This window comes from Oncorhynchus clarkii, chromosome 5, assembly GCF_045791955.1.
Source record: "Oncorhynchus clarkii lewisi isolate Uvic-CL-2024 chromosome 5, UVic_Ocla_1.0, whole genome shotgun sequence".
Lineage (NCBI taxonomy): Eukaryota > Metazoa > Chordata > Actinopteri > Salmoniformes > Salmonidae > Oncorhynchus > Oncorhynchus clarkii.
In genome coordinates, this window is record NC_092151.1 from 9,904,089 (window position 1) to 9,917,275 (window position 13,187).

The 13,187-nt window shown below is 40.9% G+C and overlaps 1 protein-coding gene across 8 annotated transcripts in view; it reads right to left on the reverse strand.

Annotated features, from left to right (window-relative positions):
• Nucleotides 1-313: 313 nt before the first annotated feature.
• The window catches only part of LOC139408318 (tropomyosin 2 (beta)), a 38,148-nt gene continuing 25,274 nt past the window's right edge, over nt 314-13,187 (reverse strand). For 2 of the 8 annotated variants that reach the window (XM_071152049.1, XM_071152053.1), the window contains 4 exons: nt 11,626-11,701; nt 9,924-9,986; nt 9,665-9,734; nt 314-2,194 (listed from right to left, as the gene is read on the reverse strand). In XM_071152049.1, coding sequence (XP_071008150.1) covers nt 2,112-2,194; nt 9,665-9,734; nt 9,924-9,986; nt 11,626-11,701 — 292 coding nt within the window. In that variant the 3' untranslated portion in view covers nt 314-2,111. Of the gene's footprint in view, nt 2,195-5,412; nt 6,070-9,664; nt 9,735-9,923; nt 9,987-10,936; nt 11,013-11,625; nt 11,702-13,187 lie in introns of those variants that run through there. The other 6 variants (XM_071152047.1, XM_071152051.1, XM_071152046.1 and 3 more) reach the window with 3 other exon arrangements.

Consider the following 13,187-nt stretch of genomic DNA (forward strand, 5'->3'; position numbering starts at 1 on the left):
ATGTACAACCTTGTTAGACATTTCTGCCATGATTGTTTGCACATCATGCTTTGGCAATATCATGGGTCAAACTTGATCTGAAGCAGCCATCCTGTTGCTGCGGAAACATGACACAAAAGCAGTTACACCAGAATTGTTAGGACAAAACGTCAATGGGTCACTTCTACTAAATGGTAAAGTGGTAGCCAGCATCATTCAAAGGAACCAAAAAAAGTTGTCTTGATCAGTTCACCATACCATTGTAAACAAACTAAAGTATAAGCATTATGAGACTTTGTTGCACTGTAAATCTGGTTTAAGGAAATACTAGAAGAAATGTACAAAAACAACCATTTATTTTGCTGGCCATTTTTTAATCATCTTAAGAGCTTATACAGTTGATTCATTGCATAGGATACATACATGAGTAATAAACCTTAATACAATTATTTTAATACCTCCAGAATATTGAATAATTCCCCCCAATTAAAACCTTCAGACCGATAAGCATTCTGACTAGACTGAAGTATTGACACAGGTGCATTAAGATATTACATGAGCTGGAAATCAACCAAACAAGTTTACAGCTGTAGGGTAGTTCCACAAAATGAGTCCCTTTGATATTTGAAGTAGAAATGTTGCACCAATATTGGATTTTAAAAGCCTGCCATATTAAATGAAGTGCCATTTAATATAGACATGGACAATTCAATACATGAGTTTTTTTTATATATCAATAAAAGAGTTAGTGCCAACATTCAGCATTTTGACATGTCCCTCTGCAATCGGACTTCTCAGATTTGAACTCACTTAACCTCAAAAGTAAATTAGGCTGTTTTGACAATGTCAATTTGGAAGATTATCTATTTCATGTGATTTGTGAGTCATTGCAAGGTAACACTTAAACATGTCCCTCATTTTAAGGTCAATCCTGTAACCTGAACTTTTGTTTTAAGATGGCAAATATTTAATATCCCCCACCCAAAAAAGAAAAATGTAACATCTAATAATCAAATCAGTGTAAAAGCAGGTGAGCTGGTTCTACTCTTTCTGGCCATTGTGGTGTTTTGTGGGGGGAAACATTGGGTTGAGCACAGGGCCAGCCCTGGTTGAGCAAGTAGTTACACTACTCAAAAAGAGACTCGTTTTCGTGGAACAACCATGTAACAGTTAAACCCGGCCAATTTTTGAGAGGGTGTTTCAAAAATTAAGAGACGTTTCAGATTCTAACAACTATGGGCATTCTAAAAAAATTTTGTCAAGGAAAAAAAAAAGGCAAGTGATTAGAATACATGAGGTACCACATCATCATGATTAGAATACCAAAATCTCTAATATTAAAGACTACTTTCCAAACCCCCAAAAGGTCACTACAACAATTTTGAAAATTCAAAAACTTTGTCAAAAGAATCCCGTGTCGAAATTAAATGTCCCTATTGTATTTAGTTTGTATTACATTATTTGATACCTTTGCTAGTCATTTTGAACCATAGAAAACTAACCTAGACGTACATTTAACAAACTGCTATCCTAAATAGTCCAAATATTAAAATGTGAACGCTAGTCTTTTTCCCTGTTTGGGTCAGTTCTACTCAAATACTATACTCTTAATTAAAACAATGAGTGGCACATCTTACCAAACAGTAAGTAAAGAATATGTTTACCATTTATTTGTTTTGAAGGTTTACAAAAACTTTATATTTTGGATTTAAAAAAATAAGAGTTTGAGGTAAGAGCTTAAAGAGTAAAGCAAATGCAATTTCACTTCAAGGAGGCCTCAGAGGTCAGATTAGAAAAGAGATGTCAACTTTAAGACTTGAATCACATGCTAAATACAAACAGCAACCTCGATAGCATTCAACTCTATGCTGTTCTGCTGTTATACTGAACCATGTTAACTTCTGTAGCCAGCATGCGTTTGCCATTAACTAGCATGTGTGCAAGAGACCCTCATTAACTAAACGGAATGCCTTGTTCGTAAGCCTTTACTACTATTAAAGCCAAGTGAAGACTGTCCTGTTCCCAAAGGGGCAAGTCAACTAAAGGATTTGGTCAAGTGTGTATCAATGAGCATTATGAAAGCTTTGTGTTTTAGGCCTCTTGTTCATGGGCCACGACAGACAGAGCTCTCTTTATAGATTGTTGAGCTCCAGGAGGGTTTGGTCCAGCGTTTGGTGCATGTCTAGGTTCTCTTCTTTAGCCGTAGCCAGTTTCTCTGATGACGGGAAAACAAAAGAACAGGTGAGCACCCCAACAAGCTCTGTTGGCTCAGGAATAGGACAAATTACATCAAAAAAATAAAAATAAACAGTACTATCTAACAACGTGATTCAAAAGCATACTGTATTTTACACATTTATATACCAAGTGTGTTCGCGTAAAATTGCAGTAATATGTTTGTGCCAGTTAAAACAGCGAAAGCGGTCACTAAGAAGCACAGGTGGACAATACAAACAGAGCTAGGCTGTTGAAAAGATCCATGTTATATATAATTGAAGCAAGAATTAAAAAAACTTTCCTGGACAGCCAATCTAGATGAAAACAAAAAAAATGAATATGAACTTTTGTTTTTAATTCTTCGTTCAGACGTCTTCTACATGTTGGTGAGCTACCATAGCAAGTGCCTTCCCAGACCCAAGGAGAGGACAGTGCTCCTTGTGTGCACAGAATGTCAGGTGAGGTTTCAATTTCAGTGTGTACAAAGGAGCGTTTCCAGAGGACAGCAGATGCTTTCTGCTTGTCACACCACTCAATGGGCCAGGTGGTGAGGGAAGCTAAAACGTGAAGATAATTGGTGCAATGAAAGTAATGCTAGTCAATACAAGGAGGCTAAAGATTTATATTTAGCCCAGCTAACTTGTGGAAAGTCATGAGGTAAATGTAGCACAACTTGGAATTAGCCAAGATCACTATAGCACACCATGTAAAATAGTGAAGTTACTTAGGGAATCTTAACAGGGGAAACACCCAAAGAAATCCAAGTAAACGAATGGGTGTGGATATAATATGGGGTAACTTTTAGCGAAGCCAAGTGTAGAGAGACTTTAAACCCTGAAATGTAATACTGCACCCAGAGTGTATACTTAGTATGTATAAGTACTATAATACTTCATGATAAAACAAAATATGTTTCATCACACTAAACTACAAACTCTACATTCAAAGAAATATGTGAGCCTGTGTAGTTTCAAGCCCGTGTGTAATGCTTAACAAAGTTTACATATCGTTGACTTTGGATAGATACATGTAAGAGAGTCTGAGCAATAGCAAAACATTTGTGAAATCAAAAAATGTATAACATTCACCAGATACGAGGCAGATTTCATGGCATATATATATATATATATATATTTTTTTTTTTTGTGGCTATACCATTAATCTATAGATGTCAGTCTACAGGCTTTAGAGTATATAGGCAGGACGGCATACAAACAATCTGAAGTTTTACAGCAAACTGTCCTATATGCAAACTTGGGTATTTCTTTTGAATAAATAATCCTGAAAACCATTTTTCCAGATAAATGCTAATTATTCCACATTCTGTGAAAGCTTTGAAAACTTCAGGTGTGGGATGGTGTCCAGTCTAAAGTGCTCCATTAAACTCCCTCGTGTCTTAGCAGTGGAACTCTACAATGTGCAGCAAGTGAGTGTCCTCAAGTTTGTGGAAAACTAACTTTCCTAATTCTGAAAAACTTGGAACCAAATTTCATACAAAAAAGGTTACATTATTTTGTTTGTTTGTTTTTGTGTTTGTGTTTGTGGGGGGGGGATTACTGTACCTGTACCCTACCAGTACCCAAATTACACACACAACATTTCAAGTTTGGGGCAAATTCATTCACACTCAATTCCCTTGATGAATTTTAACAGATGTTCAATGTATTACATGTAAATGTTTTATATGATTGGTCAATTACCTGAATGTCATGTTTACAAATTACTTCAATGTTATGACTTGAATTTTCATGAATTGACTCTACCTTAATGACAGCATACTGAACAATGTACAACCAGTGCCTTCTAGAAGGGGGTATGAGAAATCGGTTCCAAGTTTACTCAGAGACAAGTGCATATTGGAAGAGTGGGATAGTGGAAGGAAGTTTGCCGAAGCTTCCGTCTCAGACTCAGCTGTTAAATTGGTTCAGAACAACCCTCAGTTCGTTACTGAGGATACGGTTGTTCTCCACCTCCTTGTGATAACGTTCTGTGGTGCCAGAAGAGTCAATGAAAGCCAGTGTGAAGATACAGAGAGAGAAAGAGGGAGAGAAAGAGGGAAGGGTTAAACGGTCACAGGTTAGTGCAATAAAGGTCACAGGGCAATGAAAGAAGAAAAAATAACTTCCGAAAGTTACTTTTTTCATCTGACAGAGGTAAAATCAGCACCTATAGCAATTACAGCTCACTTGACAATGCTTGAAATGTCTTGAATTGAACACAATCATTGCAAGACATTAAAAGGAAAGTTTGTTTCATTAGTCCATTGTTGACATAGTCCCAAAATGTTTTGCTTGTCAGCAATCAAGTTATGTAATTATCAAAATACAATGCAAAATGCAGCATAATACAGGGATGACTTCTGTACTTTAATAGTATTTTTTTCTATGAATTGTTGTTGAAAGTTATATATCTTAACTTGATTGCTGACAAGCAAAACATGTTGGGACTCAATAATGGACTAATGAAACAAATACCGAAATGTTTTTTGGGTGTAATTTTCCTTTAAGCAACTATAGCAGGAAGCAATACATATTCATATTGCTGGGGTCGGGGGTCAGGGGATAAGAAAGAGAGGTAAAAGAGACACAGCAAATCCCTTTAAGATTCTCCAAAGTACTGAGCCGCAGGTTTCTTTAGACAGGATAATTCTCACTTTAAACTAAATATCCTGTTCCCTTAATCATTAAAGAGATTGGTTCAACTGGGAGTGGTTGGAAATCAGAGGGATTGTTTTTTGGTCAGATTTACTTTGATGCCTTGTGTCAGGGTTGGTCAGATTTATTTTGATGCCTTGTGTCAGGGTTGGTCAGATTTATTTTGATGCCTTGTGTCAGGGTTGGTCAGATAATTACAGAAATGTTAAAAACTGTTAATACAGTGTGATGGGAACAGTACTGAATTGAGATTCACTCACACCGATTCCCTTGTATCGTAAAATAAGTAATTCAGCGAATGACTTGTGTATCTCCATCATAACATTTTATGATTCAATTGAATATGAATCCTGAATATTTAAAATTCTCAATAAAAACGGTAAAGGTAGTCAGAAAATGTAGGCTATATTAAATGTAGTTAATAAACACCATGTACCCCGAGTATATTCAAGTATATTGGTATGGCAAATTGTGGATTCTAATCGTCGGCACCAACCTCCTAAACTTTATTAGGTGATTATGATGAGAAACCAAATGCTGATAATGACAGTAGAAAACAGGAGCGGTTTCAGGACATTTATTACAGAGAAAGGGAATACAGGGGACAAGTATATATATCTCAATACAGAAGACCAAACCTAACCCAGATCTTTGGAGAGGTATGGACACTGTGCCAGACAACACGACTGGGTGTGGGTTTTCCTATATACATCTATAGAAATGTAAGAGGATCACTGAACAATGCTGACACCTGACACAACAGTAGGGAGCGGAACTAAAAGGGGGAATGGGTTTGACGGGGGTGGGGGGGGGGGGGAATCTGCCTGGGGCCACATTTATATCCCTTGGTATTTTGAATCGGCAAGTCTTGTAAACTTAGATACGACCACATTTTTTTTCAAATTCGCCATACAAATTTCGTAACCAAGGGTATTGAGAGATAGATCACAGTTCTGTCTCAAAAGTTGTGGAATGAAAAAAAGGACAGAAAGGAAGTGAAGGAAGTCTGAACCCCAGGGGTGCCAGATGAAGGTGGAGAGTGTCAGAGGAGGAGGAGGATGTCTGAACCCCAGGGGTGCCAGATGAAGGTGGAGAGTGTCAGAGGAGGAGGAGGAGGAGGAAGAGTGAGGGAGTGTCTAGAGAGTAGTCATGTCGTTGAGAGCCAGGTCAAGCTCCTCACTGAGGGCTTTACCCTTCAGCTTCTGAGCGTACACCTCGTCTGGAGGGAGGGATGGACACAGAGGACAGAAAGATGGACAGACACACAAGATGGAAACAGAACAAGAAAAAAAGTTGAAGAAAAGAAAAGTCAGATAACTGAAATCTTAACTTCAAAAAGGATTATGCACATCTAAAGAAATTATAATAAAATGTAAAATCCAAAATAACTTCTCCACCAAATTCCTTCAGCAGTAGCAATCTGACAATCAAATACTTTACAAAAATTCTAGATTTGTAAAAAATGAACCAAAATCCAAAAATGTTAGAATATTAATAAAGCTGCGTATCTTTAACACAGAATCAAAGTTAACACAACGCACTCTAGTTTAAAAATCAACTAAAACTCATCCTTCAGGAAAAGACAAATCCACTCAAGGTTATCAGGGTCATGCAGCATCAAAAGCCATGTTCCAATTCAAATTCCTCAAACAAAACACCAGATAACACCAACTGAACAGCCATGCTCCACTTCAAATTCCTCAAACAAAACACCAGATAACACCAACTGAACAGCCATGCTCCACTTCAAATTCCTCAAACAAAACACCAGATAACACCAACTGAACAGCCATGCTCCACTTCAAATTCCTCAAACAAAACACCAGATAACACCAACTGAACAGCCATGTTCCAATTCAAATTCCTCAAACAAAACACCAGATAACACCAACTGAACAGCCATGTTCCACTTCAAATTCCTCAAACAAAACACCAGATAACACCAACTGAACAGCCATGTTCCACTTCAAATTCCTCAAACAAAACACCAGATAACACCAACTGAACAGCCATGTTCCACTTCAAATTCCTCAAACAAAACACCAGATAACACCAACTGAACAGCCATGCTCCACTTCAAATTCCTCAAACAAAACACCAGATAACACCAACTGAACAGCCATGCTCCACTTCAAACTAGGGATGTGACAAATTGATTTCATTTTTTAAATCTTAACATTTAAACTGCTATTTATTTTTAAGTAAGTTTTACGTTAAAACGATATGAAAAAATGTCTAAAATTCCAGGTGAGTTTACAATGCAGCAACGGGTCTCACGGCGGTGTGTCTCTTTCCGATGGTGAAGCACCTGTACCACCATTACTGAGCCTCAATTCCACCTGGCAAAGTTCGCATTTCCTTCTCATTTAACTTCTAAAATTATTGCCATACAGGACTTCACTGCTGTCACTTGCCTTTCTCTGATTGTTCCAACTGTTAACGATGATGACGTAGTGTTGGAGAGTCGACTCCAAAATAATTGATTCCTCGACTCCTTGCAAGTCGAGTGTCAAGGTTAGATTCCAATAGGAATCAACTCCTAAGATTCAGTATTCTTGGAACGGACGAGATTGCTTAGTTGCCGTACTTCTGAGAACACAAAAACACTTGCATCTTTCATAGCGCGCTAAGGAGGAACGAGGGCCACAGTAGCGGCCAGTCGGCCACCAGGCAGGTCGGCCACCGGGCAGTCAGAACTGTGCACTAGGCCAGGGTTTCCCGCACTGTGTTCTGGGGCCACACCCACCTGGGTGCACCTTTTGTTTTTTGACCTAGCACTACACAGCAAATAAAAATAACCATCATCATCATCAAGACTTGATTATTTGAATCATCTGTGTAGTGCTAGGGAAAAACCAAAACGTGCACTCGGGGGGCCCCAGGACCGAGTTGGGGAAACCATGCACTAGGCTTATCTATCGGCAATCAGAAGATGTCTCGCAATGGAATAATGTAAATCGTAATTTCTTGGCTTGCAATGTCTCGCAACTTCCAAGCAGGGCCTATCATCAATGAATAGGCTAGGATATGCTACACGCAACAGACCGAAGACTGAACACACACTGGCATCATTAGCGACGAGATAGAGCAGGGGTGTAATCACTAGTCCAAACAGTAACTAAAACCAGAGTTTCTACTGGACAAGTAGGTCCATCACTATTTTGTTTGCTTCCGTTTAAGAAACATTTTGCAACATAAATGGGTGTAATGAATACGCCCCAGGCAGGCCAGCTCGAGGGAGAGAGAGCTGAGGGGGAAGGCAGAAGAAAACAAACCATGGTGAGGATATCTCTTGGTAACTTGTCGTGCGTGCCTCACAAATTCACAAAAGTAGCCTAAAGTTCACTTCTTCCTCTGGTTCTCTTTAAATTCCACAACTTCCCCCAGGCTGAGATTCTAACGTCGGGGGGGGGGTCCTCTTAAAGTTAAGGATCCCAATTTTGTTTAAAAGTTAAGTCACATCAATAATTCAAACTCCTTGAACAACATACCAGATTACACCTATTCACACATGACATTTCCAAAGTCTGCCAAAACGCAACAAGACATTAAGCTCTCCACAACAAGCCCATTCTCATTGCTAAATAACCACCAATTTGATTGAGTAACTGTGGATGATTCGACAACACCCTTACGTAAATAAGAAATAAGGCAAAGCCTTGGAAGAAACCAACTTAGTCCAAGTACTACAACTCAAATCTAACCTTTCTTATAGGATCTAATCAATCACTCAAACTGATCAATATGAGATAAGGCAACACCAAGGGCTCCCGAGTGGCGCAGCGGTCTAAAACATTGCATCTCACTGCTAGAGGCGTCACTACAGACCCTGGTTCAATTCCAGGCTGTATCACAACCGGCCGTGATTGGGAGTCCCATAGGGCGGCGCACAATTGGCCCAGCGTCGTACGGGTTATGAGGCCGTCATTGTAAATAAGAATTTGTTCTTAACCTACTTGTCTAGTTAAATAAAGGTTAAATAATTATAATAATAACCAGACAGGATAAGCAATCAAAAGTGAAGCTGTGGCTCCACAGTTCGGCTGCAATCAAACAGGCAGCCAAACTCTGATCTTTTGCCCAATTATTGGCAAAGGAGCTGATCTGATTGGTCAAAAGACCGGCTACTGGAAAAAGTTCAGAATTATAGGCTGCCTGTGTAAACGCAGCCTTACAACAGGCAGACTATTATTCTTCAGAGCTAAAGACTCAGAATCTACACATTTGTCTATCTGGCACAATCATACGGAATGTCCATCGTTGATTTCAACTGCAATCTGTTCTAATTAGATCCCTGGACAACAGAGGCAGGTTAATGGGGGTTGATCTACCAATTCATTGGTTAATCTATTAAACCCATATTTAAAAAATCCATTCACGTCGGCGCTCCTCTGTTTCTAACGGTACTCAAAGTTGGAAGGTAAATTGTAAATGACTATCTACAATGCTGCTCGACTATTAAGAGTCTTTATTAATGATTGAAACATACAGGTATGTTACCTAATGCTATAATACACTACTAACAAGTCATGCGAGGGTACCCAACAGGCTTCAGTGTTACAACTCATGGTTATAGGGGCAAACCTTTCTGTTAGTGAAACGTCTGTGACGCTATCACAAAGGAAACATAAGAGTCCAAATGGCACCCCCCCCATAGGGCGCTGGTCAAACGAAGTGCACTATACAGGGATTAGGGTGCCATTTGGGATTCAGGTAAAGTGAATGGGTCACTGAAAATGCAGTTAGTGACATCAGCTCCTGGGAACTCCAAGAGGTGTTAATGGTTGTGAATGAAAGGAGCGTTGAAAACGTACCTTCCAAATCATCAATGGTTTTCTCCAGCTTAGCCACAGACCTCTCTGCAAACTCAGCACGGGTCTCAGCCTGGGGGCGGGGGAAGCATCTGAGCTCAATGCTTTGCAAATACATTTTTTCCAAGCACCAAATTACATACGTAATATCTTGGTTAACATTAGGTTGCATAAGAGTGGGAGGAAGATAAGAGGCTTTAAGATACCATTTGAACAACCATTCATACTAAAATATTAGATATGGTGACCCTACAGTACCCACCTCTTTAAGCTTGTCGGTAAGAACTTTGATTTCCTCTTCATATTTGTCCTCCTTTTGTGAGTACTAGAAGTGAAATAATGGAGATTCATATTAGCACAAGAGCTATGACGAGAGCTTCTCCTTAAACATTCACAACTTAAAATATATGGCAGTATTCTAGTTGAAATATAGACAGTCAATATACATTTATGTATTTATTCTATGACAACGTCTACAGTGTAGCATTCAATTAATAGCCTACTGTTCACATCCACTAAAGTAAACGCTATTGGATAAAGATTCCATTAATGAAAATGAGGAGGGCTACAACAAGAGCTGAAAGGTTGGCTAGGGAGAGAAGACTAACGACACAAGAGCTGAAAGCTTGGCTAGGGAAAGAAGACTAACGACACAAGAGCTGAAAGGTTGGCTAGGGAGGAGAGGAGACTGCAACACGAGAGCTGAAAGGTTGGCTAGGGAGAAGAGGAGACTACGACACGAGCTGAAAGGTTGGCTAGGGAGGAGAGGAGACTGCAACACGAGAGCTGAAAGGTTGGCTAGGGAGGAGAGGAGACTGCAACACGAGAGCTGAAAGGTTGGCTAGGAAAACAAAGCTAAGAGGGCCAGCTAAAGTCTCAGCGTAGGCTTGTCATAATGCAAGCGGGTCCTAAGAACAAACCATCAAACTCTCCTCAATCATAATCTTCTGCTTTCAAATGTATTTTACACCCATCTAACGTAATGCCTGGACTACAGTTCAATTCCTACACTTTTTAAAATCAATGTTATGGATTTAAAAAAGTATATAGATAACTTTATAGATGCTGCACTGCTTGAGAGGATGGCTTGTGTGTAACTATTTAATTTGACACTATGCTGTATTCTGTGCATATGACAAATAAACATGGATTATAGCTAGATATCCTACACTAAGACTGTGTGTTGAGGGGCATCTGTGTGTGTTTTATCCAGCTGGACTATCCTGCATCGTATCTGACCTTCGGGCCCAGCTTACTTCCCCTCTCCTACAGTACCTTCTCAGCCTGGGCCTCCAGAGACTTCAAGTTGTTGGTGACATTTTTCAACTCTTCCTCAAGATCACCAGATTTACTGTGCAACAGCAGGAGGGAGGGAGGAAAATGAGGGAAAAGAAAGGAGAGAGAGAGCGTTTTGAGAGGGAGGAGAGGACACGACCAAGGAGACCCTGGTCTGGATACTCCAACCCAGTGCCTATTAGGGAGAGTGCGTTGGCTGGAGAATAAAACCTACCTGAAGGGGTTAATGACACACTTACCTGAAGGGGTTAATGTCACCTACCCATCAGATGGGAGGGTTAAATCAGGATCCTTGATGGATAATATCTGATAGATAAAATCATATACTCTAAGTATAGGAAATATACAAACACATGTATAAAATCCATACTTGTATAATCTGTATGCCTCAATCTCTAGTATCACATCAAGGATCCCATTGGCTTCAGGTTGAAGATATGGCGAGGGACAGTATGGCTTGTAGGACATTGGTCCTTTTGTACCACAGCAATACTGTCACGTCAACCACCAGGGGAGGCCTCCATGGAGCACAGCTGCGAGGCAGAGAGGCTTGGAGGGACGAGTCAAGGGCATAAGCCAGAGGAGCGGAGGAGAGGAGAAAGGAAGCAGGTAGTAAAGCAGTTTGGAACCGGGACGTTTATCCTGGTATGGGGGGGGGCAGACAGTACCTCATCCTCTCCGCACATCATGGACTTCAAATTCTGGTCCATGAGTCTAAGCTCTTCCTCCAGCTCCCTGACTCGACTGGGTTAGTCCACAGTCAGGTAGGTAGGGGTGTAGGAAGTGGGGGCAGGAGGGGTCAGGGAACCCACACACAAGGTGATCCCAGGTGGAGGGGTGTTGGTGGTGTTGGATTCAGGCATGCATTACATAAAACACAGGGGAGAGAACACACACATCCAGGTGCCTGTTGTGGTTAGTGTATCCCATCGTCTCGTCTCCCACATGGGTTAGTTTCCCACATATTATTTTTTTTATTTGTATTTTTTCTCCCCAATTGTTAGTAGCTACTATCTTGTCTCATCACTACAACTCCCGTACGGGCTCGGGAGAGACGAAGGTTGAAAGTCATGCGTCCTCCGATACACAACCCAACCAAGCCGCACTGCTTCTTAACACAGCGCCATCCAACCCGGAAGCCAGCCGCACCAATGTGTCGGAGGAAACACCGTGCACCTGGCAACCTTGGTTAGCGTGCACTGCGCCCGGCCCGCCACAGGAGTTGCTGGTGCGCGATGAGACAAGGACACCCCTACCGACCAAGCCCTCCCCTAACCCGGACAACGCTATGCCAATTGTGCGTCGCCCCACGGACCTCCCGGTCGCGGCCGGTTACGACAGAGCCTGGGCGAGAGTCTCTGGTGGCACAGCTGGCGCTGCAGTACAGCACCCTTAACCACTGCGCCACCCGAGAGGCTACATTGACCATATTATTGACCAAATTGGAAGCCCAATTTATTCTGAGTTAGGGCATATAACATTTATATGTGAAAACTACTTCTAAGATGAGTACTTTAAGATTTTCCAAACTCCAAACTTTTCCTTGTTTAAAATCACTTGCCTTGCTCGTGTTTTAAGTCCACAATGTAAGGGGGGTTTAATGGTTATGGACCAATGTTGTCCCGCGGACCAAACAAAATTAGAAGAAAAATAATCATTGGGAATTCAGTTGGGGTATCAACTTAAAGTTGAGAGTTAGAATAATAGAATATACAAGGTGGAATTTCGAAATTTGGTTGTGCATCAGCAGTCACTCAATTAGCCCATGTCTGCTAAAAAATGTAATTAGTCTAGAGGCCACCTAACTAAACTTGTAGGAAGCATGGTCGCAGACCCACGAGCCACGAGCCACTGCAGCCCCTCATTATGGAGTCTAGTTTAATGTGGCCCACCCACATCAGAGTTGCCCATCCCTGTGCTAGGTGGCGATGGACATAGATCAGCCAACTAAAACCAGCGTAAAAAAACAACAACAAAGAATCCACTTCTGCCATAGACATCCAGTCAAGTCCCGTTCTGAGGCGCTGTGAGAACAGACTGTTCGACAGAAAGAGAGACTGCTGGTGGACGAGGTTAGGACATTAGTGTCATGGTGTATCATGGGACTACCTGGGAATAAATATATGTTTTGTTGTCAGCTAAAGGGACGGCCACTGGTTAAAGGGACGGCCACTGGTTAAAGGGACGGCCACTGGTTAAAGGGACGGCCACTGGTTAAAGGGACGGCCAC